This window comes from Bos indicus x Bos taurus, chromosome 2 (genome assembly GCF_003369695.1).
Source record: "Bos indicus x Bos taurus breed Angus x Brahman F1 hybrid chromosome 2, Bos_hybrid_MaternalHap_v2.0, whole genome shotgun sequence".
NCBI classification, from domain to species: Eukaryota; Metazoa; Chordata; class Mammalia; order Artiodactyla; family Bovidae; genus Bos; species Bos indicus x Bos taurus.
In genome coordinates, this window is record NC_040077.1 from 33874477 (window position 1) to 33902031 (window position 27555).

Genomic DNA, 27555 nt, shown 5'->3' on the forward strand with positions numbered 1-27555 from the left:
TAGCAAATCCTTAAATTTTATAGTAAATTTTTAATATTACAAGGTAGAGTTGTCACAATTTAAAAACCTTTACTCCACTTCCAGAATACAGATCTGTGGTAACCCCATGATGTACCTTCTTATTACATTACAAATAAAATGTTGATTCTAAACATATTTTATCTCTAGTCAATAGTCTAGATTGGTTACAGGTTGATATTGTAAATGGTCTGAGTTTTTACTTTAATATTGAATCCATGATGAATTCGGGTATTTTTCCTCTCCAGATTTACCATGAAAATTATAAACTTTACAACAGTATTGACTTAACTACTTTATTCCCCACGGGCCAGTGATAAACCCTCACAAATGGATTGAGATTTAAAAAAAAAAAAAAAAATCTGCATTTTGAGATTCTGACAAGATATAATATCCCCAAGTGCAGTCTTTCCCCCATAACTTTGTTTTTTATCCAATCCAGCATTAATGTATGCAAGCATTTTTGGGAATGTATCTGCAATTATCCAAAGACTATACTCGGGAACTGCCAGGTACCACATGCAGATGCTGCGAGTAAAAGAGTTCATTCGCTTTCACCAAATCCCCAACCCTCTGAGGCAACGGCTTGAAGAATATTTCCAGCACGCATGGACTTACACCAATGGCATTGACATGAACATGGTATGTATTACTGTTTTCCAAAACTGGAGCCCCTCAGGCATTATAGCTACAGCCAAAATGAAAAAAAACAGTCTCACCAGCTTTGAACCCCTTGCTTTTGTTTTCCTTTCTCGGATGTTTATTTTCTCCCCTGGAGATAGTCTTTCATTCTCAACTCATGGCATTGCATGGTGCTATATCTAGTTATACTGTGTGGCAAAGGCATAACATGATGCAAACTGATATAACTGTGTGTCGTAGAGCGCCCACTTCTGGTCAGAGAGAGCATTGCTAAGTTAGGACTTGGGCTTTCCCACATGGCCTAGCTGCCAGAGCCTGCAAAATAGATGGATCCATATGCATTAAGATATTACCAGTAAACAATAAGATATTACCAGTAAACAGTAATAACTATAATGCCTCCAAACAGAAATTTTTTTAAAAAGTATGACATTTTAAGGATCTGTGGGAGAGGTTAAGGAACTTAAGTATACCATAAACATTTTATAATAGGAAGTTTCATGTTTCTGTTAAAGACAATTTTTCTATATTTTAATCAATTAAATATGTGCCCTTTTACTGTATCTGGTTTAATGCATCTTTCCTTTCAAGGGGGAAATATGTATTCCTTCATAACTCTTAAACAAATTCAACATCAACTTTTCATAACCTTCCCTCCTATATTAATGCTTAAAAATCAATACAACTAATAAAATTAATTGACCTAAAGAGCTACTTTAATTATTAGGAAAATTACATATATCTTTTGGACCTAGCTATTTGGCTATAGAGATTGATTACTAAAGATAAATTATATGATAAATACAAATTCAATAGCGTGTCATAGACCTATTAAAAAATGATTAGAATTATGATACCCTCCCATCTAGCTATTCCTCCACTGGGCAAGGATCTTTTTTCTAAGAGTTCTTTAGAAAATGAAATCTTTCAAAGTTAGTGACAGCAACAGTATGATACAACTTTTTCATACAACTTATTCAATTGAGATTGACATTTTTTTATTTCATTATCAATAGCCTAACAAAAAAAATAAAGGTTCAAAATTAGCAGTTAAGGTACAGAAAGCATTGCAAATACTGCCCAGTTTGAAATATATATTTACATATGATAAGTTTACCATAGCTGTGCATGATTTATTTGATTGAGAAGTAATGGCATGCCATTATAAAATTTTTAATTTGAGGAACTAATCAATCAGCACATTTCATACAAAACCGTAACTGAATTCCATGAGTTATTTCTAATTATCCCATATTTACTTGTGAAAATTCATTTGCAAAGTTGATCTCACCAGGATAACACTTTAATCTCTTAAGAAAGTACCTACAAATTGGTCACTTTTGTTTATTTCCATTCATATTATTATTTAATGAAGATATCAACATTCAGAAACTACAGGGGATTCTCTAATGCTGGGTTGGCTGAAGCAGTGTCAAGAATCTTTAATCAAAACACATGTCACTCAATTTTGTTGTTCCATTCTGCCAGATTATTTCAATAACAATAGTTAAACATTTATTTATTTTACTTCCCCTCTCCATATTACTCTAGTTTTGTGACCATTTTTTTTGTGATAAAGTCTATTTTGTAAAAACTATTTACCTTTCATTGTTTGACTCTATTACCTATGAATTTGGTTTATATACCACTTGCCTATTTACAATGTACTTATGAAAGATTTATCTCTTTCCTGTCTGCTTCACACCTTAATACATGGAATCACAACACCCACCGGTAAGAACAGGAGGTATTTATATCCAATTTAATTCTCGTGTAAATTGTGGAGAACACCCTTGTGATCTGTCAGGTTTAGAGCTTGTTAAATGATTTCTAATGTTAGTTCTGATCTTTTTTGCATGGTGTAGCAGAGGAAATACAAAGCAAGAAACTGGGGAAGATAACCTGGAAGAGGCCAAGTACAGAATAGAAATTCTTAACTTGAACAACAACTTGACCTCTAATAATATTTATATAGAGTTTCCCCCCAAACCCACCCACAAAAAGTCATTTATCTGCCCCTTCCTCCACTCTGGTAAAGGTTATGGGTATACGGTTTGCATTAGATAATTGTCATAAAGAAAACGTCATTCTCTTTCATCATCCTCTATTTTCATGATGTAGGTGCTTTTCTTTCCTCTCATCTGCATGCCTGTATTGCATGATCCAGGAGTTGTGTGAGCTCTAAACCATGTGCCACTGAGTCTTGCGTGTGGTTTTGAGAGCTTGACTTTGCACGAACTTCTTGTTTGTACACAGTGTCTACATTTCTCATCTTGTGACTGCAATGTGAGTAAAAGATCCAAGTGCAATATAACTCTGAAAACTCAGCAAATGGAAGATGCTTGCTAATTAAGCACAATGTGCTAAAGAAAGTTGATTAGAAAAAAGCAACCCTACTCTTAGACTACTGAGAGGTTAAAAAAAAAATTCTTTTTTTTTTTACCTCTAACACCACATTGTTAAATCCCTGTGTCTTATTAGTTTTATTGTTAACTAAATTGTGATTTAATAACAATTTAATGCGACTTAACTTTATGTACTGTGATACATAAAAATACATCAAACTGTTGTATTTTACATCAGCATTCCATGTTATTTCATTTAAGTATAACCTTAAATATAATTTATCATGAAACATTTCAGGCCATTTTTGCTGTTTAACCATGTCCAGACGAAGTACAAGATGTTTATTCATTCTCTATTAATTGACTGAAAATTCTTTTTCATAGCCCCAAACATTTGTTTGATAGATCACAAAACATCACAAAGAATTTACCTAAAACATGGAGCCATATTCCTTATTCCCTGTATTTTTGCTTTTAGTGGAACATCTATTGCCAGAATGTTCCAGAACCCAAAGCATTCTGGGAATATTTATGGGCTTCCTCTCAGTTGTGCCAAATGATTCAGATTGCAAAAGGAAAGCAGTCAGAATAATGAAGTGAGTGAAAGGAAGATGTCCTTTTGCAAATTATGTCAGGTTTAGAATTAGTAAAAATTAGCTCAGAAATGTCCATAGGTCAAGCTTGGAAAATACTTTTCTTTCTGCAATACTTTTTCAGATTAGGACTGAAGGTTCCTCAATGGATTTCCCAAAAAAAAATCAAAGCTGTCTTATAACCCAATCTGAAACTTTCAGACATTATCTAACATTGATTTTAGTTACAACACTGCCAGAAACTGAAAATCACCTTCCATGTCATTGTAGAATCAAGCCATGCACATGAAGGAACATGGCTTGAATGACCAAGGACACCAATAACTATGATCTGTCCATCATTCTGGATGGAGAGAAATAAATCACTAATGACAGAAACCACTCCATAATTTAAAATTATATTTGCATGGAAGAAAAGCCTTTTTAAAAATGGCCCTCTAATAATGCCTGAATAATATAAAAAATATATATAGAATAAAAATTCAGAAAACCCAAGTACTAGCTATCAATATGCCACTAATCTTGGACAAGTCACTTAACCTGTCTGTCGTTTCATTAAACATGCCATTTTCAAATAGTTCTAAAGCGCCAGAACTGCCCTTGCTAAATCTGTGAAGCAATTATTATAGGAGTTTTTCTGCTTGAGGATGTAGAGTCTAACCTATCTGCTGCACACTCTTTTGCTCCCTCTGAGTCTCCTTTGTAGAACAATTGTTTCTGTGTTGAGTATTATTCAAAAGCCACTGAAGTAAGTGAATGGTAGAATTGTGGATGGCAGAGAAATCAAGGAGACCATTTCAGGTAAAGACAAGGACAGGAATAGAGGCCCTGTTTTGAGACTTCCAAGGCAGAATTAAGGCAGATAATCTAAAAACAACTTCATTTAATTTATTTTAAGAAGAAGGGAGAACAGTTGAGTATTTTAGGCTGGGGTGTTGATGCAGAAAAATTTGAGAAACAGATATAGAAAGGAGTTGAAATAAGAACCTAAAAAAGAAGAATAAATTCTTTAGCAGCCAGATAGACAAAGTTTCCTTAAAGAGAGGTAGGAGAAGAAAGAAAAATGATGGAGGCTTTGGTTTTGAGGAATAAAGAAGGCGACTCAGTGGCACTCGTACATACCACACGGTCCAGCCCCTGTGGTCAAGCAGAGACCAATTCCTCAGAAAGAAGAAGGTATAGGGCCAGAGAAGAGTTGAATAAGGGAGAATATTTAGAGATTTCAATCAAGAAGCAACCTAGTGGGCTAAAATTGCTTAGAATCACAGTGGGACTCTTGCCAGGCAGATTCTTTACCGCTAAGCCACCTGGGAAGCCCCAGAGTGGGACTCTCGAGTGACTAAACATACACTTCTAATGGACCAAATGAGTGAAGCCGATGAAAATAGAAAAGAAAATAATGAAGAATGACATACTGTTTAATAGAAATTCCTACTTCTTGGGGCTGATGTGATTTCTAAGGACATTTTAATGAAAATCTGATTTCATTTCTTTCCATGACTCTTTTCCTGCTCCTCTGTTATCTGATAACTCTGACTATAGACTACTACTACTAACTGCTTGCTGCTACTACTAACTACCATCTATTTAACCAGCAATTACTAACACTAACCTGCATCTACAATCTAACTGCATTCCATCAAAACTATTGTTGCACCCATCCCTATGTTTATTTAAGTAACTTCATCTGTGCCAGACTGTCACTTTCAAATATACTCCTGCTGCTGCTAAGTTGCTTCAGTCGTGTCCGACTCTGTGCGACCCCATAGACGGCAGCCCACCAGGCTCCCCCGTCCCTGGGATTCTCCAGGCAAGAACACTGGAGTGGGTTGCCATTTCCTTCTCCAATGCATGAAAGTGAGAAGTGAAAGAGAAGTCGCTCATTCGTGTCCGACTCTTAGCGACACCTTGGACTGCAGCCCACCAGGCTCCTCTGTCCATGGGATTTTCCAGGCAAGAGTACTGGAGTGGGGTGCCATTGCCTTCTCCGCAAATATACTCCACTAATGTTCTATTTTAATATGTTGTAGTGAAATGTAATTTTGAGCTCTTTCAATGTCTAATTCAGCAACTCAGATAAAATAATGCTTGTGACATTAAGCCACATAGGATATAAAGCAAAATTTATAAAATAGCATATCTTGTCTCTACCATAATATTTTTATTACCCTTTACTTTTTTCTAATGATACTTTATATACCAAAGTTGATATAGTCAGTGAAAAACCTTGGACTAGTTCATTATAAGGCTACAGTAAAATAACTACAAATATGATGCCTTTCAAGTGTGACTAACCATCCAGTGGGCAGGGACCCAGTTACCAAGAAGTCTTCAGAAAATAAAAACACTCGTGTTTAAAGATATAAGCAGCATAATACAATTCTTGCACAGGTGAACCTACAATTTAGATTGATATTTTTATTTGATCAGTAATAGTTTAACAAAAAAGCACCAGTTCAAAATTAGCAATCAAGGTACAGAGAACATTACCAATGTCTCCTAATATGAAAGACATATGCTACTTCTCTACACTTAGGTAGAAAAGTGTAAATCCACATATTTAAAAAGGGAGCATAGGGATTGGCAAAACAAAAAAAACAAAAAAACACCTGCATTTAAATGATAATGACCCTGAGGATTGGTGACATCTTTTAGTTTTCTGTAAAGAAATTGTTGCTGTTTAAGAGTAGAATTAAAGTAATGGCTGTCTACAATGAACCTTAAAAGATATTTTCATCATCATGCTGATTAGTTGACAGGAATTGCCTGGATCATCAGTAACTGGATATGTGAAATTTTCCACTTGCAAGAAATCTGCTATTAACACACATACTTGGCAATTGTATTTAACACCTGAACCTCAGGCGTTTAAGAGAGGGCAAGTCACATGTCCTTCCTATTTTTCCTCCAGGCTCTTTATCCTAAAGTCTCAAAATGCCACAGAGCACAATAATTATACCATCTGGAGCCCCCTGACATGAACAATACCAAGCTTAAGACAAGCATCTGGTATTTTCAGATTACAAATGGTATATGTTAAATTATGGTTCACAAATGATGACGGTCATTTCAGGCTGGTCTCCAACCATTAAAGACTTGTTTACATCGAGCACCAAACCTGCTTTAAGCAAATCAAGTTCAACAGTGGGATCTGATCCTGAGCCATTCCTGAGTCAAGAGAAATAATGACAGCTTGGTCTGTGGCATTACACATGAAAAATAATCATTGCAGAAATACCACACTGAGGCAATGAACACACTTCTATGCTTCAGTTTCTCCATTTGTTAACGTTCTTCCTATGGTAGTAGGAAGGTGAAAATGATGTTTCAAGTTGTTTTTCAACTTCCAAAATTTATGGTACTATTCAAACAGGATTCAAGTGCAGTCTCTTATGCTGAAGAGTGATCTATGTGTCTAGATGCTTTCTTTGGAACACAGGAATAATTCAAGCTCAATACAGTTTAGGATCAATTAATAATCAGTACAGGCGAGCCAATAATGGAAAATAAAGACATCAATGTTCACTTTTAAAATATTCTTTGGAAACATGAATTTAGGTCCATTAAATTCAAATATTAGAGGAACTTAGCACTTATCAAACTTAATAGAATCAAACCATTCACAATTTATCCCAAAATAAAAGTCCAGTATTTAGTTAAAGAATTTCCCGAGACATCACCAATAGCTTGAGAATTTATATTAAAAATGGATATGTAAATTTCTACCCACTAGACCAGATATCATTTTTTAAAGGCAAAAATAAGCACAAGTAGTTCATCTTAGCCAATTGACCATATAGCCCTATGGCAGCAGACTCAGGAAAATTACATTTAATTATTTTTCATGGTTTAGACATATTACTATCCATGGAGATGAGTGTGAATGGAAAAAAAACATATCTAAGCATGCCTCTTTCATTCCAGATATTCTAAAAGAATCTTTTAGTTTGCATCTTGGGCTGCTGTTAGTCCAGTGTGCTACCCCAAGAACTCTACACTCAGCTTAGTGACCATCTGGTAAGAATCTTGCTCACTTTGGGTCCAGTACCTTGTATAGTGCATTTTAACACTTCTGGAGCCATGCTAAAGCATTTTCCTCACTCTCCTGGCCATCTTCTTAACTCAGAATGCTCTACAATTCAGACAGAACTGAAACATGTCAGTAGTTAGAAACACCCACTGTAGTGGGAGGGAAAACCAAAGACTCAGTCCACACAAGTGTAATTATTGTACTTGAATCATAGAGGTTCACATCTAGCCATTACCTAGTTTTATCTGTGAGTCAGTGTGTGGACACTAGGAAAACAGGGCGTTAGTCGTGTTTTCTAAGATGGGAACATTGGCCCAGATTCTAATTCTAATTTTACATGCCTTATGTATGAGCTGTGCTGGAGTAGGCAACACCAGAACCGAGTTCAGAATGCTTTTTTATAATAAAGCAGGAATGGTTAATTGAGATGTCACTCCTATGAATTACTTATTCATAACATTTTTGTATAGATTTTGGTTACACTTTCCTTGTCATTTTTAAAGAAATCTTTGCAATTTATAGACATTGATGCTCTATCTCTCATCTAGATTTCAATTTATTCCTAGTCTCTTTCTAATATGCTGAGTTTGTTTAGGATATTGTCTGGATTTTAATTTTTTTGTTTTTTGTATCATCCAATTAGTCAACTTTTCCTGTATACTTCAGAGATCCTGTCCTGTTTCACAAAGTTCCCAGTAAACCTGTGGATTACACAAGTAGTTTCCTAGGCTTTGAGCTTTGTTATATGATTAAGGAAGAAAATTCTGAATCTGTTTGAAATGTAGTTTTATAAATTTTCTTCACATGGATGGAAGATAGGACTTTTTCTTTTGGTCTTAAATACCCCTGATTTATACATTAAATTATTAGGTATAATTGGAATATATATTCCCTGATGGCTCTGATGGTAAAGAATCCTCCTGCAATGCAGGCAACCCAGGTTCAATCCCTGGGTGGAGAAGATTCCCTGGAGAAGGAAATAGCTACCCACTCCAGCTTTCTTGCATAGAGAATCCCATGGACAGAGGAGCCTGGCAGGCTATAGTTCATGGGGTCTCAAAGAGTCAGATGCAACTCAGCACAAATACCTTTACTCCCATATTGGCTCTATTCCCTGGTGGCTTAGAGGGTAAACCATCTGCCTGCAATGCAGGAGACAGGAAGATCCCCTGCAGAAGGAAATGGCACCCCACTCCAGTACTTTTGCCTGGAAAATCCCATGGACAGAGTAGCCTCATAGGCTACAGTCCATGGGGTCACAAAGAGTTGGAAATGACTGAGCAATGACACACATGGCAATATAAATTCTGATTTATTGTTAATAGCTTTATATCATACTTTGGTATCTGACAAGGCAAGTCAACTCTTACTAATCTTGCTTTTCTTATTTGGGGGGACATATGAGAATATTTATTATTCCATACAAAATATATGACTATCTTAATTCAATTATGACAGATTCCATTTGGGCTTTTGAGATAACCCAGAGATCAGATTGTTATTTCTGGCACACAAAAATCAGAACTTGTAACCAATATCAAAGTTTACTCAAGAATATATGTAATCATAAGGCAAATCAAGGCATGGCGATCCTTCTTCTAGTATGTGTTCTAAGTTTTAACACTGTTGTTCAGTCACTAAGTCATGTCCGATTCTTTGCAACCCCATGGACTATAGCACGCTAGGTTCCTCTGCCTTCCACTATCTCACAGGGTTTGCTCAAATTCATGTCCATTGAGTCAGTGATGTTAGTTAACCATCTCATCCTCTGCTACCCGCTTCTCGTTTTGCCCTCTACCTTTCCCAGCATCAGGGTCTCTTCCAGTGAGTCAGCTCATAGCATCAGGTGGCCAAACTATTGGAGCTTCAGCTTCAGCAACAGTCCTTCCAATGAATATTCAGGGTTGATTTCCTTCAGGGTTGATTGGTTTGATCTCCTTGCTATCCAAGGGACACTCAAGAGTCTTCTCCAGCACCACAATTTGAAAGCATCAATTCTTTGGTGCTCAGCTTCACTCATCCAACTCTCACATCCATTCATGACTACTAGAAAAATCATAGCTTTGACTCTACTGATCTTTGTCAGCAAAGTGGTGTCTCTGCTTTTTAGTCTAGGTTTGTCATAGCTTTTCTTCCAAGAAGCAGGCATCCTAAGTTCATGGCTGAAGTCACAGCCCTCAGTGATTTTGGAATCCAGGAAAATAAAATCTGTCATTGTTTCTACTTTTTCCCCTTCTATTTGCCACGAAGTGATGGGACCAGATGCCATGATCTTAGTTTTTTGAATGTTGAGTTTCAAGCCAGCTTTTTCACTCTTTTCTTTCATCCTCATGAAGAGACTCTTTAGTTCCTTTTCACTTTCTGCCATTAGAGTGGTATCATCTGCATACCTGAGGTTGTTGATGTTTCTCCCAGCCATCTTGATTCCAGCTTGTGATTCATCCAGCCAAGCATTTTGCTTCAAGTATCCTGCATAAAAGTTAAATCATATTTAACATAGGAGGCCCCTAAACCATGTGTGTGATAACATAACACTTAAGCAGAACGAAGCTCTTTTGGTCATCAGACATACACATTTTAGAGTCTGGAAGTTACATAGCTTACAAGACATTTTCTAAAAAGTAATGTCCTATAAACCAATGAAATATTTGTTTACTGTAAGCAATTTAAACTAGACACACCCTGCCACAGATAAATGCCGCTCCATAGATAAGAGCTGCCCCACACCTTTAGTGTGCTTGTGAAGAGCAGGTCATTAATCTTTGTCATTATCTAGTCACTTTTCTTTCCAGGTATTACTCAGAAAGGAGAGAGAATGAATCAAATACCTGTTGCTAACCCTTTCCATTCTATGAATTTTATATTAATTTTTACATGACTTTGAAATTTCAATATTAAGTTCCTTGCTGCACATTAAAATCATCTGAATATATAAATGTTAGTGCTTCAGACCTACCCTGCAACAGTTAAACCAGAATTGCCTATAGCTATGTCAGAGCATCAGTATTTTTATGTCTATTCTAACATGTATCCAGGATTGCAAGCCACTGATGTAGAGCCTAAAAAAATTATGTCTCCTTCAGTAAGATTTTTCTAATGCTCTTAGAAATTCTTACCTTTGTTATTAAATTCATTCTTAAATTTATATATCTTAGTCAACCAAATGAAATACATTATACATTTCCGTTTTTACCTGCTATTTATCTTCCTTATAGCCACGTTAACATATTATCTGTCTCATTGTTTTTTCATTTGTTCTTTTTGCCTTACCACACGATTTGCAGGATCTTAGTTCCCTGACCAGAGACTGAACCCTCACCCCTGGGGAAGTGAAGGTACGGAGTCCCAACCACTGGACTCTCAGGGAATTCCCTATCTGCCTCACTCTTATCGGACTTTTCCTTTAGTTTGTTTTAGTCTGATTTGGGTTGCTTTGTTTGGGCAGGAGGAGAGGTCGTTGAGGATTTACTCTTGGATGTTCTAAGTATCATATCAGCAACAAAAAGAGATACATCCATTCTCTTTTTTAAAACTACTATTTATTTTCCATATGAATTCACTAGATTCTTCAAAACAGTTTTGAATAGTAGTAGCTGACTTTTTGAAAATAACTTTACCATTAAAACTAATAGTTTTAAAAAATTATTGCATTTCTGAAATAAATCCTACTTGGTCACAGATATTTTTGATATTTTGTTGATTGTATTAGCCAGTAAATTATTCATAACTGTGCATCTATTTTACAGTGGTATTGTTCTATAGTTACAAGCTTTTTAAATGTTAGAAAGAAATCATCTCTTAAACTATGTGGTCGTAGTGGTTTTAATAGTAGTTCTTTAACCACCATTCAGTCTATACTATGGTAATTATTTATTCTGCTTCTTTCTTGGTCAATATTGATAATTCATATTTTGGGAAAAATTCATCCATTACATCTAGGCTTTCAAAGTGGTTACAAAATTGCTTCAAAGATTCTCTTTTAACTCATTTATTTAGTCTTTTCCATATCTGTAGCTACCTCTGCCTTATCATTGGTAAATTTGCATATTTTTGTTCTTTTTTTCTTCCTTTAGCAGGCCTTTGAAAGATTCACTTATTTCACTGTATTTTTTTCAAGGAACTAGCCTTTGGATTAATTTATTATTGCTACTATTTTTTCATCTTCAGCATTTGCCTTCATTACCTTCTTTTTTATTTCTTTGTTTTGTTCTATTATTTTTACCATTTGTTTTAAGTTTTTTTGAGTCTTTCTGAAATAACTAAGACATTAAGACTAATATTTTCCTTTCAATGTAAATTTTTCTGTGGTTCCATGGATTTTGATATGAATTTTTCTACTGCATTCTAAATTATGTATTTTTTGATCCAAAGGTTATCATAGAGTGTGGTTCTTAATTTTCATGTGCTTCTGATTTTTAGTCACTTTTTAATTATTTTTTCTAGAGTTAATGGACTATATAAGATTTCCACTTTTATAAATGTTTAAGTACCCACACCTAATACAAAACCAATCTATGACTGCATTTGTTTGCAATGACTCACTTTTATAAAGTTTTTCCGAAACATGTCATTTTATTTTCATGGAAATGGGGGAACCCTGCTCTCTTTCTTTAGTCATACTTACTTCATTCTTTTATGTGCAATACAACTGAATTATGTGATTTCATTAACAAGTACAGCTGATGTACACGTGTTTCGGAACTTACACAGCTGGTTTGAAACTCAATTTGTAGAAGTAGGAATGTACGAGAACACAACAATATGGAACATTTGGAGTGCTGGGTAACAAGACTAAACACATTTTACAGAAGGGGAATCTACTAGATAGAGGAAGAGAACTTCTGCTATTTTGAGAACTTCTGCTATTTTGAAAAAAGTTATAAAATTGCCAATAGAGCCATCACTTTCCCTAGAAAACAACTGAATTGTTGTCTAGTTTTACTCTTTCTGGGAAACAAAGACCCTAACCAGTACAAAAAGAAAATAGCATTTATGCTACGTTGCTCTTCTTTGTTGCTTATCGATAAAACTGATGAATGAATGGACAACATTTTGTACTTCACCATACTAGTAGCAACTTCAGAAACCCACTCTGATGAACAGCTATGGCAAGTCACAAGGGTTGAAGGAATCCTGGACTAAGTTTAGAGTCTTAATTCTTCCACAAATAAAATCCCTTAATGCACTTTTGTTGTTGTTGTTTACGCACTTAGTCATGTTCGACTCTTTTTGACCCCATGGACTGTAGCCGGCCAGGCTCCTCGGTCACTGGGATTTCCTAGACAAGAATACTGGGTTGGGTTGCCATTTCCTCTCCAGGGGATCTTCCCAATTCAGGGATTAAACCTGCATCTCCTGCATTGGCAGGTGAATTCTTTACCACGAAACCACCAGGGAAACCCTTAATACACTTATTCTTTAGTTTTCGTGTGAAAAAATGGGGAAATCACCCTTCTACATTCCTTATATAAAGCTGATAAATCAAAACATGATTGTAACATATTACACATGAGAAAATTTTCTGAAACATAAAACTAGATTCAAGTTCAATATGGTATATCAAATGTGAAGTGGTACTTAAATCACTTTTTCATTATATGGCAGACTGCACCTCCCTTTTCCTTAATTTGTAGGCAAACTCAGCTCATCTAAAATCAGTCCATTTATAAAAAAGTATTTATGAGGTATTCCTTCATCCCTTCCTTCACTCCCTCTCTCAAATAATTGGGAGGTTGAGGGGAAGGTCCTGAAATTGCTTTTCAGGATGCAGATCCCTTCTGTTGCCTTTAGAAACTTTAGTGAGTTCCAGGGTTTCCCCTGAGACCTTATTTCAAAAATCCTAGTGTACCCTCTTAAGTCAGGCCTTTGCTGATTTAGCAGAAGGGCTCCAGAGTTGGAGTAGCAAGAATAAGTATGTAAAAGCAGTAAATCCCCTCTGCCTACACATCATCGCTCGTGCTGCAGCCCATCCTAGGCCCTGACTTAACTGGGATCAGGTTAAAGTTTTAGTGTCCTTCTGAAAGCAAAGGAACATATCATAATTAAGCTGTTAACTGGGGACGGGAACTGCAGGACAAGGAAGGGACAAGGGAAAGATGCAGGAGGGAGGACTCTGTTTTCATTTTTCAGAGAAAATTTTCTTGTAGCACAACTGGTTCAGGATTTATGACACTGTTTTCCATGTCTATGTGCAGCAGCATTTTGATCTGCTCATGTTTTTTGCCTAAATGATGTAACCATATGATATATGTTGAAAAGTTGCATGCAGAAAATTAGTTAATTTTCGCAAGACTTATAAAAGCCCTTAGTCATGGATTCTACAATGCCCTGCTTTGCCAGCAATCTTGCCACGTGTGATAGTGCTATGCATTAAAACAATTCTTTCTTCTCATTAGCCACATGAAAGTAAAACAAGCAAGTAGATGAAAAAGCAGTTTGAGATCTCAGACTAAGACTATATATATTTGTATGTTTAAAACTACTAAAAGAATGTACCTGACTTGATCAGTGGATAAACATGTAATCACCAAGGAAAGACGAAAGATGTATTCTCCCTATTCCTTAATGATAAACCATAATCATAGAAATAATATAATCTGGAATGACCTCAAAATTATGAAATCCATTAAGGAACAACATTATCTTCTAGAAACAGTGAAAAGTGAGGGTTAGTATTTTTTAAAGATGTTATCAAATCTAGAATGTCCACATAGTATGTAATAATCATATTAGAATTTTTAAAAGGCTATAAAATATTAAGGCTGTGATTTAGGGCAGACTTTTAAGATTTGTTTTATTTCTTGCACAATTCATTTGATAATCATACTTGAGTTTTAATGTTTTGTTAGTGAGTGTTAATTTATGTTTTGATTAATACTAGTTTGTCAAGATTTAAGTATATTTAAGGACCCAAGGAAATTTCCTACTGTTAGTTATCACAGTTACCAAAGTTGTTTCTGTGATTAATTTGCTGTTTAGGGGAACCATTTGCCACATTCAGACTGTCTTTCTCCATGTGCCCTCTGCAGGCTGCCTTTAGGAATGGCCCTCTCTGAAGCTCTGCTAAGTGAAACAAACCAAAAGCCATTTATTACAGCATAGGTCAGCTTTCCAATGCTATCTAAATAGGGGACCTCTATTAGATAATATTTTTTTTTTTCAAAATAAAATACAAGAGTTCAAAACACTATGAAAGGAGAGTTTCGGTTTTATTTTTTTGGTAAAAATTCAATTGTTGACATTCTTCCAACAGAACTTAGTATACACAGCGCAAAAAGAGTGTTTTGCATTGCAAGCTAAGAAACAGTGAACACTGAATCTTGTATCTTAAATCTGAGGAAGGAATAATAGAGTTTGATAGATGGTTAATATGGAATAGTTATTTCCATTTTTTGCTGTCTCCATTTGTCATTTCTTCAGTCTGACTGTGATTTAATACTTCTATCTTGTTTTGTGGTTGTCGGGTGGTTTTGTTTGAATGTCCCTAAAATTTTATTTCTCTAGTACTAAGTTATGGGATTGATTTAACAGTCACAGAAAGCACTTCTTACTCACTTAAGAGAACAAATGTCTCATTTGTCTTATATAATCTGAGAGTTTCATAGAGTTTTATCTACCTACATTCAAGTAAAAGGAAGTTAATTTTGCATTTATAAAATATTCAAATGACTTTATATCATAATTAAGATATGAAACTTTTATCAGCCTTGAAAAAAATGTTCTGGAACTTTCAGGAACTTTTTACTCACCTTAAATTAGCTATTACCTTGATAGTTCCTTTGAACAGCCATTAGTATTGTAAACTTGCATTATAAAAGTCTAATTTGGCATGAAAATGTGGGAAATTCTGAGTAACCTTATATATATATATTTTTTTTTCCTAATCAGGGCATTTAGAGGCTTAAGGACCAGGGATATTTTAAGAATGTTTTATTCATTGTTATGCTCTCATGCCTAGTATAGTGCCTGGCATACAGTAGATACTTAATAAATATTTGTTAAAAGAATGAAGACTTCTTTTCCAAGCTGCAGGCCATGAAACTGAGCAATGGCCTTAGTCTGACATCAGGCCAGCTCAGTAAAACAATAGCTGCATCTGCACAGCAAAAGATGCTGTGTCCCCTCGTAGCAGCTCCCGAGCCTGACAAACAAGAAGCTCGTGTCGAGTGTAGCAGCATGACTGCAATAATCATTAAACCAACCTGTGTCCCGGTTTGTACTTATGTATTTGAAACAGATTCTCTTTTAGCCAGGCTAAAGACTAAATAAAATGCTAAGGCTTTTATCTGCTCAGGCTCAATAAAATGCCACTATTCGAATGCTAAATGAGGAAGTTCCAAGTCAGGTAGTTTAGCAGAGGAACCACCTGACCAGAAAAGGAAATCAGTTGGAAGCAAGAAAGGCAACATGGCTGGGACAATGGAAGGGGTGCCTTGGATAACTATCCACTTAAACCCTACCCTTTCTTCCCACCCTTTCACTGTGCCTCTACCTCTGTTTCAATACAGCTCCCTCTCTTATAACTCCCATTGTAAAATCCCTTTACTTAGGCATAACCCAGATTCCAATGCTGCTAACTTACTTAGGACTTCCAAATCTCTGGGCTAGGAAGAGATTCAATGAATAAATCTTAGTCTACTGAGTTCTATGTAACTGACTTAAGAAAATTAAGGAAGTCAGTTAAGGGCTAACATCATATGAGGATTCCTTAATCTAGACAAGTCCTTCATGCCAAGATCTGCGAATCTTACCCCCACTACATACAAACAAAGGCCTCTCCACAGAATTCTATAGTACTTCCTTTGTTATTGTTTAGTCACTAAGTCATGTCCAATTTTTTTGTGATGGACTGTAGCCATGAACTGTAGCCCACCAGGCTCCTGTGGCCCTAGGATTTTCCAGGCAACAATACTGGAGTGGGTTGCCATTTCCTCCTTCAGGCAACCTTCCCAATCCAGGTATCAAACAAACCTCTGTCTCCTGCATCTCCTGCATTGGCAGGTGGATTCTTTAGGCCACTGAGCCACCAGGGAAGCCCCATGGTACCTCCTACTAGAGTTATTTTCTCCAGTGATTGTCACTGCTATTAGGATTAGTGTTAGGAGCTGACAACACATGAGAAAGACACTTGATAAGAGAAAGATATTGAAAAACTTTCCCAAGTGCCCTTAAGGCTTCATGGGTGACTCCAAGAACACTGGAATTCCAAAAACATCTTTCTAAATTGATTTAGTAACTGACTACTTTCAAAAAGGATTTAAGACAACTCACAGTGAAAACCTGAGTGCAAAATTACAAGCCAAAATATTTAACACAAGTCATAAAGAGGAAACAAAAGTCAGAGAGATGAAAGGAAAAATAATCAAAACTCTCCTGAGGCAATGGAACACAAAATTTAGTGGTGAATTTCTTAGTCACCAAATGAGACCAACAAAAATACATTGGGCACTGTATCTCTCAATTTCTAGCAAAGAGAATGTAACAATTTCTCTTTAGAAGAAATTGTTAGTTCTTTACGAACAATAAATATGTGTGAAAAAAAAACCCACGGGAAAAGCCAGAAGTAAACTTTCTATTGAATGTCTACAATGCACGGGATGATTTATACTCATTATCACATTTAATTGTGGGCACAACCCTGTGAGGTAGATATTATTTTTACAGTAAAGGAAAATGAATCTCAAGAAAAGTTAATTGACTTGATAAGTCACAGCTAGTAAGGGATGGAACTAAAACTTCAACTCATGCCTATCTGACTCCATAGCTCATATCACACCCAGTAAGTGTATAACCCCTACCTCGATCTCATCTGCATCTCCAGCTCAAAGCACGCATACACACACACACACACACACACACACACACACACACACATGAACACACAAATACACACACATGCATGCATGCACAATTTCTTATTCTGTAGCCAAGTTATACTCAGAAAATATACTTTAGAAACCTCAGGAAAAATACAAAGCTAGCAGCTGTAAGTTCAACATCCTCGTTCTGACTACTATAATGTTAGCAGTATCTCCACTGGTGGCGGTCAGTGGCTTCAGTTGTGTCCAACTCTGCAACCCATGGACTGTAGCCTACCAGACACCTCTGTCTATGGGATTCCCCAGGCAAGAATACTGGAGTGGGTTGCCATTTCCTTCTCCAGGGAGTCTCCCTGACCCAGGGATTAAACCCACATCTCCAGAGTCTCCTGCATTGTAGGCAGATTCTTCACCACTAAGCCACAGGGGAAGCCCAGTATCTCCACAATTTGTGTGAAATATAAAATGCCTTTTTGTACCATATTATAGATAAATCCTAAGAGAAAAATAGGCATATCCAATTTGTTTCTTGGAATAATGTTCCTTATGTTTTTATTTGTATAAGGATACCTGAGAGTTATGCTGAGATCACAACAGTGGGCTTCAGCCAGGAAAAGTAAATCATATGCAAAGACACCAGTGAACTGGAGTCTGTTCCTACCAGAGCAGAAGACAGTATCCAAACCTGCTTATCTTCAGTCTAACATCACTTGCCAAAGCCAATGTGATTAGTTTAGACTGGCAGAAGGATCAGCAAACTAGAGGACTGCTTCCATGAGAGGAGCTGTGTTGCTTGTAATCCCGATAAAGAGTAAGAAAAAGATCTCCAACCCCAAAGGCAGAAATGGACAGAGCTGTCATTCTGGAGAGATCTCTGGTCTAAGTAGGAAATGAGACAGGAGTCCAGTCATGGAGGTGAAGCCTGAAGGTTACAGTTAAGGGGAGAGAGAGAGCTCATTCTTTGGGTCTGAGCTAGGTCCTACAGAAACTTCGGGATAAAAGTCTGAGTTTATGCAGCTGTGTGGAGCTGGGTAAGCAGTGTCTTACAATTGGCACACAATATATTGGTAACTTATGACAAATTCGAGTATTGCAAAGGCTCTTATTCTCTGTCAAAGAAACACAGATGGATAAAGTGACTTGCACAAGCATCAACCTGTGGCAGATTCATGACCAGAACACATAGTATGTGGCTTTTCTTCTAAAACACTCCTGAGCTATTTCTGTGAGTGACTCTACGATGAAGGAAGCAAGATGGGAAACAGTGGCTGTAGTGTGTCAGGTCTTTCAATGATTCCTTTGTATCATGTCACAGCCAGTCTGACCAAATGCATCACACAGGAGTCCTGCAGATGCAGGATCCTTGTGGCTGCTTTCATATATATATGTTCACTAAAATATGATTTAATTTGAAGGTCTTCTATGAGCACATGTATTAGAATTACATACACAAATAATTTATCATTACATTTAGCTATAGTGGACAGCAATAACAAGATTGACCCAAAAAGGTCAGAAATCCTAAAACTAATTATCAAGCACTTATAATGCCTCCTCCCCCTACTCCAAAGAATATTTAAATGAATTTATTTTTACTGACAGAGGAAAGTCAACCTGAGAATTAAAATCTCTATATGCCACCCAAAATAGCTAAGAAACACACAGAGACACAAGAGTTGAGTACCTTTGACTCATTGTATATGGGACTTTTTTTTTTTTTGAATAACATAAAATTTTATTCAGTTTAAAGTGAGTAGCACTTGTCACAAGTTATTGTTTAATCTTTTTTACAAATTTTTATTTAGTCACTGAATAGGTTGTGAAGACAGTAGAGCTGTTAGAAGCTTTATATATGCATCATAAATTCTGGCACAATTTCCATTTCTGAAAACTGAACTACACTTTTAAAGTACTTCTGCTGTTCTTCTTTCCTTTCTCTATTTTCAGTACTTATCAAAATATTTAGTGTAAAATAATGTGCTTATGAAATGTAAATACTCAAAGTATTGTTAGCTAAGAGCCCTCTCTGGTATATGACATTTACAAATACCATGGCTATTTCAGTATCATTATTTATATTAATTATAACTGAGATGTATACCAGAGATAGCAGTCCAAATTGACTTGAGATTCCTTCAGAAGATTGTCTTTCTAGTTGTACCACCTTTCATTAATTATGTCCTATTAATTGTCACATTGCATTATCTCTGTGCACAGTATGGTGCTACATAACATAATGCAGGCAATGAGAAGCAGCGTGGAATGTTGTAGGCATGGTATTTTAATGAGACAGCATTTGTGTTGAGTCTGTATGCCTGCAGTTAATTCAGAGAACACGTATTTGAGTTCAAATTCTGACATGTTTAGCAAACCAAATATGCATCAAGTTAGGTGAAGTAGAAGCATTGTAAGAACTCCTGTGTGACAATTACTACACCTGAAGTGCTGTGAACAAGAAGTGTACTTTATTTCAGGTGGAGATCCTCTGTGTGCTGGTAGTATGAAACTCTTTCTCTTTTTTTCTTCAGGTCCTAAAGGGTTTCCCAGAATGTTTACAAGCTGACATTTGTCTACATCTCAACCAGACTTTGCTGCAAAACTGCAAAGCCTTTCGGGGGGCAAGTAAAGGTTGCCTTAGAGCTTTGGCAATGAAGTTCAAGACCACCCATGCACCTCCAGGAGACACCCTGGTTCACTGTGGGGATGTCCTCACTGCGCTTTATTTCTTATCCAGAGGCTCCATTGAAATCCTCAAAGATGACATTGTGGTAGCTATTCTGGGTAAGTGTTTTAAAACTGGATAGTCACAAATTCAGCTTTTAGCCAGTGTCGTGCATGGTTTAAAATGACAGAAAACAGGACTTTCCATTTATTTATGAGTACTATTTAAGATTGATGAATAATTTTAAAGCTTTACTTAAAATTCAATTCAAATCAAATTAACCTTGCAGAAAATACATTTTCTTGACTCTCTCACTTGTTCTCTGGTGTGTAAATGCTTCCATTCTTGGCAGCCACTTAAGCCTTTGAGGCCAAATATATGAAAATGGCATTTTCCTTTTCATGTTACAGGATCGTGGATTCATGCTGAGTCCTTATCACCTTTAAATAAGATGTATATGTAGTAAGCATACTTGCTAGCATGTGCCAATGCCTGTCATGAACTGGATTTGTATGTTGATGAATCCATCTATTTGCTGTACACTTTACTACTGTGTCCCATCAGACAGAATTATATGAGTCCCTACCTAGGTTATCAGTAATATAGCGCTATAAACAACACACAGGGATCAAGGTGTTGAGGAGATAAAAATTCATAAGTTAAACTGGTTTGGGTGCAAAAGACAGTCCATCTCTCCAATCTGCCTCTTCAAAAATAAATTTAGCCAGTGTGAACTGGTAGGATTTCTTTGGAATATTAGAACAATGGGCAAGCATGAGGGAGCAGAGAGAAATGAGATCAGTTTTTGTTCTCACCTATCCTTTAGCCAGTAAGTTTAAGGCTCTGTCTCCCTGGGAGCACCCACTCCCAATGTTTGGGAACATGTGCACTCATTTTTCCCCCATGGATTAAATCTGGTTCTATTTAAATAAAAAGTACATAATTCAATGATTTCCTTTTACTTGACTCTTGATATTAACATCCAAAGGATGAGGATATGGGCTGTTTTCTTCACTATTGTATAGAACCAGTGGGCATAACACAGACCCAATACATGAATGAAGATGTTTGAGAGATTTATATATCTTGATAATTATACTATGATGAGAAATTTTAAAAACATTTTTTCAAACTTGAACAGAGGTACAATTTGGTTTATAATCCAATAAGCAGACCAAGAATAAAAATATATTTTAAATCACTTAGCAGCTACAGAGTAAAGTGAGATTTTCACTTGATTTGGCCTTGACAGTTCTAGTCTGTTGCCAGGGAAGAAGCATGCATCACTGCATTCCTGATCTTCAAATCAGCCAGCCTTAACTTCTACAGGAAGGTAACAAGCTGTCTTGCTTTATAAAATAGTAATTTTAGAATGTAGTTAAGCTGTACATGGTGACTGGCTTACTCTTTGCTCACTTACAATCATGTAAAATACAAATACAAAGCTCATGCTGAATTTAGTTCAGAGCTTTTCTCTGATAATATCTGTACTAACATATCAAAACTATAAAGAATTTCAAGAGATTCTCCTTTCCTGTCTCCATTTCCATGTAAATCTTCACTTAAAAATCTCAGAAATTATGATTCCTCATTCAATTTTTTTAAAAGCTAAGTATTTATTTAAATGAAAGTTAAAATATTCTCTCCAACATCAATTTTTCTTATAAAGATATGGCATCTGATTTCTCCCCATTACATTCATGTTTAAAATAAGAACATCACAGAGTTTTTCTTTTACCTTGAATTTTTTTGTTTAAAAGTCTTTGGTAGTTTCCATAGTTGGGTATATATGAACTTGTTTACCAAAAAGATAAGTAACAGATCCTCTAAGATTTTTCTAAATCTGAAAAGTAGCTTTAGGATATATGTATATATGTAAGAAGGTACATTTTACAGTGCCATCTACTACCTTTAAAAGTTACATAATCAATACTCCATCAGTAGTTAATGCACATGTATTTCAAAAGTACAATTTTTAAGTATCTTGGCTTTCTGAAGAAAGATCTAAGTGGCCGTGACATTCAGGGAAAATAATGGGAAGAGATGAGATATATCAAGTGTGCAAAGATTTTAACTGGAGTCAGAATTAATGGGATGTAGTTATGGCTGCTCTCTCTCTACCTTTATTTCACCCAACTAAGAAGGTGACCTTGACTTAATCCGTTTACACTCTTTAATCCTCTTTCATTTTCATAACATTTGGATAATAATTAGTAATTTTTTCATTAGGTTATTTTGGGGATCAAGTGAGATAATGCGCCTAAGCATTTGATGCAGAGCCTGACACCTACTTAGTCTTCAATAAGCATTTGTTGTTACTGTCATTATCATCCTCATAGTTGAAGGAGACCTAGGAAAGAAGTGACATGTGGCTAGGCAGAGGGGATGGGAAAGGCCCATCAGAAACCAGACACTGAAATAACCCCAGGCTTGGCAAAAAAGCAGGAAGGACACACCTTTGGAATAAAGGCCATACAGTTTAAAAACATGACTGTATTTGTTGAGAAAATATAACTAGATGTATTATTAAGGGGAGTTCCAAAAGTAGTTACCAAAGGAAACCGGGTATATTCAAATTGTACCCCTAGTCCTCTAGGTTAAAAAAGATCTACCATAAACCCATGCTTGGCATCACCTCCTGAGACCATTCTGAGATAGAAACTTTGGGGCAGAATTAGACCACACTAGACTTGCCAAAAACATAGCAGACCAAAGCCATGTTTGCTGCATTCCAGATGCTTAGCCAAAGAATCAAAACTAGGAAATAATGGGGATTATACCAGGACCAGGGCTCTAAAAGGTGAAATTCTGGTCAGCAAACAAATACGACTGGGGCAGTCAGTACGTGGCTCTAGGGTTGTGCTGCCCAAGTGTCTGTTGGCCGTCAGGTCTCACATGTGAAATGTTTGGTTCAGGGATAGGTCAGTGGTCCCCTTCAAATTTTAGAAGTAAAACGTTAAGTTCAGATTTCTTTCATTTCTTTTTTTTTTTTTTCTTTTCTCCTTTTTGATCTTTTAGGAAAAAATGATATATTTGGAGAAATGGTCCACCTTTATGCCAAACCTGGAAAGTCTAACGCAGATGTAAGAGCACTCACATACTGTGACTTGCATAAGATTCAGAGAGAAGATTTGCTAGAGGTTTTGGACATGTATCCTGAGTTTTCCGATCACTTTCTTACAAATCTAGAGTTGACTTTCAACCTGAGGCACGAGAGTGCGAAGGTATATGTTACCTGCTCATTTTTGGACTCTGACGTTTTATTTTATCCTTTGATTGCCCAAGGACCTCTGAAAGATCAAGTGAAATAGTGTAAACAGTTAAACAATTGTGAATATTTGAAAGGAAAAGCCAACTTAATATTAGAATTTCTCAATTATAAAGAAGGAATTAGGTCTAATTGCCCTCAAGTATGTTGAATAACTTTAGTAGTTCAATTTGACCTTTTAGGAACTTTTAGGAGTTATGCTTGATCTATAATACCTTTTTTTTATATTTAATGTGACAGTTATTTGTTATAAATGGGTGATTCTAGGCTATTGAAAATCACCTAAAAAGAGTTTATCTTATACAGAGGTTAAAATATTCTCTCAGATACTATTTACACTGTATATTGGTTAGCAGTATCTTTTCAATAATCATGAAGAAGTTAAATTCTTAAAGTTTAGATACATATTTAACACAATTTCTAAATTGTAGAAGTATAAATTAATCAGGCCTATACCTAAGTCAAAATTATTGATGCAGAATGAATAACATATACTCTAGTAGAAATAGTATCTTAAATAATGTTACAAGTGATTTAACATAGGATCAATTTCCAGGGCTTAGCCTCTAAGGCCCTCACTCACCCTCCTCCACCAGGAAAGTGTGTCCTTATCACCCATGAGTATTCTAAGAATAGATTTTATGTTGCAGCCCACAATTTATTACTAGGTTATTCTCTATCTCTTCCCCCTCCCCACCAAATTCATAATCCTAACTCCAACTCTAAATACATTTTTTGCCAGAAACCAAATGTTTTGACACTTGCAAGTGTATTTTAATGTTAACTAATAAAGTCTCTGGAAAGTAAGATTCTCAAGTCAATAGGTAAAACACGGTAGATTTCATTTTCCCTGGAGTTATAGTCATTCCCAGGATTCTGTGAGAGAAGAGACTTAAAGAATTTAAGGTCACCAGAGTACTATTTGATAACCCGAAGCACCAGCTCAGAAAATTACTTTACAAAATGCTGAAAGTTGAAAAATCAGGTGGTAAGAGGTTCAAGTTACCAAGAGCGTATGCTTTTTATAATGATTTTAATTCAGAATTTTATCAAGTTGCAGTTTAATATCACTGACCTCATTTTTATTTTGCTTCAAAAAACAAGCATCTACCTCAGATAACTTCTTTGTAAAAATTTTAGGCAGCAACCAAATAAACAAAACAGAAGTTTCCATTTGTTTTATTTATTTGGAAACCTCCAGTTTTGTTTACAAGAGAGGAAGGAAGAATGGGGAACAAAACAGGGTTCAGAGCATAGTGTTTATTGAATTCGACCTTGTATTTATTATGAAATTTAACCTTGTAATCTTTACCATGTAATTTAAACATCATAGCTAATTATAATTAGTCTACACATTTTTTTCTGCAATGATACAGATTTTTCAATTTTTAAAATTATTGCTATTTTTATTTTAACTTTTCCAAGTTACATAAAATATATTACACAGGAAGGAATATATGTTGTCTGTAAGTATTGACATCATCCCGAAACATTTCTGATAAATAACTTCTACAACTATGATTTCCCTGGTTAAACTACTAGAATTATTCTGTCTATTTTATAATTTAGAGAAAATCATTAAGCAAATTGTTGTAGTTATTTGCCTGCAATCTATTAATTAAGTCTTAGTGGTTGAAATGATATGAAATAGTAGAGTTTACTGATGATACACTGTGTTCAAACTGAATAATCTTCCACTTTATCTTCACGTTCCATTAACAAAGGCTGATCTCTTACTACGATCACAGTCCGTGAATGATTCTGAAGCAGACCACTGTAAACTGCGAAGGAGATTGTCATTTGATAGTGAAGAAGACAAAGGTAATTCATTCTTTTCTAAAGTTCAAATATGGAGCATGTGAATATTAGTCCTGCTTATTTAAATGCTCATTGTACTTCTTATGTCAAGGGTAATTAATTAATTCAGATTTTAAGAAGGCAAATCCTTTGCTTTTTTCAGTAGTTAATGATGTGGTTTCTGATTGATAACTCTCAACAGTGTTTCTCAAGACCCGATCCTAGGCCCTTTTCTTCTCTTCTTATTCTATATCATACTCTTCCCCTAAGTAATTTCGTTTATACCCATAGTTTAATTATATTTTTTGCATGCATGTGTGTGCTAGGTCGATCCAGTTGTGTCTACCTCTTTGCGATCCTATGGACTGTAGGTTGCTCTGTCCATGGGATTCTCCAGACAAAAATACTGGAATGGACTGCCATGCCCTCCTCCAGGGATCGAACCCTCCTCCTTCCCAACCCAGGGATCGAACCTGCGTCTCCTGCATTGTCTCCTGCATTGGCAGGCAGGTTCTTTACCAATAGTGCCACCTAGGAAGCCCTATCCTATTTTCACGTAGGAGATGTGCATGAAAGTGAAAGTGCAAAAGTGTTAGGTCATTCAGTTATGTGTGACTCTTTGTGACTTCATGAACTGTAACCCACAAGGCTCCTCTGTCCATGGGATTCTTCAGACAAGAATACTGGAGTGGGAAGCTATTCCCTTCTTCAGGGGATCTTCCTGACCCAGGGATCAAACCCGGGTCTCCTGCATTGCAGGCAGATTCTTTACTGTCTGAGCTACCACAGACGCTCTGGAGAAGTACATATTTACATCTCAATACCAGAATATCTAGGGACTCCCCTGATGGTACTAGTGGTAAAGAATCCACCTGCCAATGCAGGCAGACGTAAAAGATAAGTATTCAATCCATGGGTTGGGAAGATGCCCTGGAAGAGGACATGACAACCCATTCCAGTATTCTTGTCTGGAGAATCCAATGGACAGAGGAGCCTGGCAGGCTGCAGTACATAGGGTTACATAGAGTCAGACACAACTGAAGCAACTTAGCATGCACATACCAGGACATCTGAACTTCAGCCTCCTATATCCAAATGCCTATTAAACCATCTATATGAAATTGCAACAGCAACTCAAACTCAGTACTTCTTAAATTGAAATCATTAGTTTCCCTGGAAACCTCTCTCTCCATCAGTTGCTATGTCTCTAAATGGCACCACCATTCAACACATTGCACAGACTGGATATTCTCTCTAGGAACCAATTTTCTCTCAACCTCTCCATCAGCCTTGGCAACAAGTCTTGTTATTAGTACCTCCAACACAGCCATTTACTCTTCAGACCAGGTCTTTTTTTGGTTCACTCTTCTCCATCTTCATAACCACAACTCTGGGTCAGTGAAACATATTTCAACTCACCTTGCCAACTTGCCCCTGTTTCATCTATTGTTCACACTGGACCACTGGTAATTCCTTTTTCTAAATCCAGTTTGTTTTATGCCAGCTATATATTTAAAGTCCTCTAAGGACTTCCCATTCCCTAAATTCTTCATAGGGTGAGTCTATGCCAACCTTTTGAGTCTTATCTCATACCATCCTTCCTTTACCAACTCCTCTCTTTTGCAACATTTATTCCAGTTGCACTTCCATATTATTTGCATCATTATTTAATCAGTGATGTCTGCCTGTAGAGCATAAACATGATGGGAAATATTTGGTCACCTAAAGCTTCAGTGCTTGCCTCAGCAGGTGTTCAACAAATATTTGTTGAAAGAATGAATGAATTCATGAACTAGCATTTCAGCATCTTCCATGTGATTCTTTTCCTCATTTTGCCTTTTTAATCAAAGTTCTTTTCTTTGTCCTCTTTCCTCTGAATTCTCTCCCAAGGGGAGCTCATCTCTCAGCTTTAACTTGCTCTATATTCCAAGTGAACTCAGCTGCCCTTTCTTCCATGTACATCACTTTTGTGTTTTTGATTATATCCTTTCCTTAGTCAGAATTTGCCTCCCTGTCCTCAAACACACATATGTGCACACATACAAGCAAAACTATACCACACCACTTTTTAATCAATTAAATTACTTTTTTTCAAGGTTAAACTTCAGTAATAATCAACATGAACTCTTTCTTGATTTTCTCAAAAATAACAGGTTTTCTTTTTTTATGAATTCCTAAGACACTTTCCTCTTGTTATCTTGTTATACAGATGGTTCTTGACTTATGATGGTTTAACTTGTGATTCTGTGACTTTACAGTAGTGCAAAACAATACACATTTAGTAGAAACTATATTTCAAATTTTGAATTTTGATCTTTCCCAGCTAGTGATATCCCATAATGTAATTTCTTGTGATGCTGGACAGTGGCAGCTCTCAGTCAG

General features: G+C 36.2%; 1 protein-coding gene across 4 annotated transcripts in view; it reads left to right on the forward strand.

Annotated features, from left to right (window-relative positions):
• Window positions 1-27555, forward strand: part of KCNH7 (potassium voltage-gated channel subfamily H member 7) — a 531702-nt gene that overhangs the window by 479586 nt on the left and 24561 nt on the right. For 3 of the 4 annotated variants that reach the window (XM_027559164.1, XM_027559183.1, XM_027559193.1), the window contains 4 exons: window positions 461-660; window positions 19975-20227; window positions 23127-23332; window positions 25101-25197. In XM_027559164.1, coding sequence (XP_027414965.1) covers window positions 461-660; window positions 19975-20227; window positions 23127-23332; window positions 25101-25197 — 756 coding nt within the window. The remainder of the gene's footprint in view (window positions 1-460; window positions 661-19974; window positions 20228-23126; window positions 23333-25100; window positions 25198-27555) is intronic. The other variant, XM_027559174.1, reaches the window with a different exon arrangement.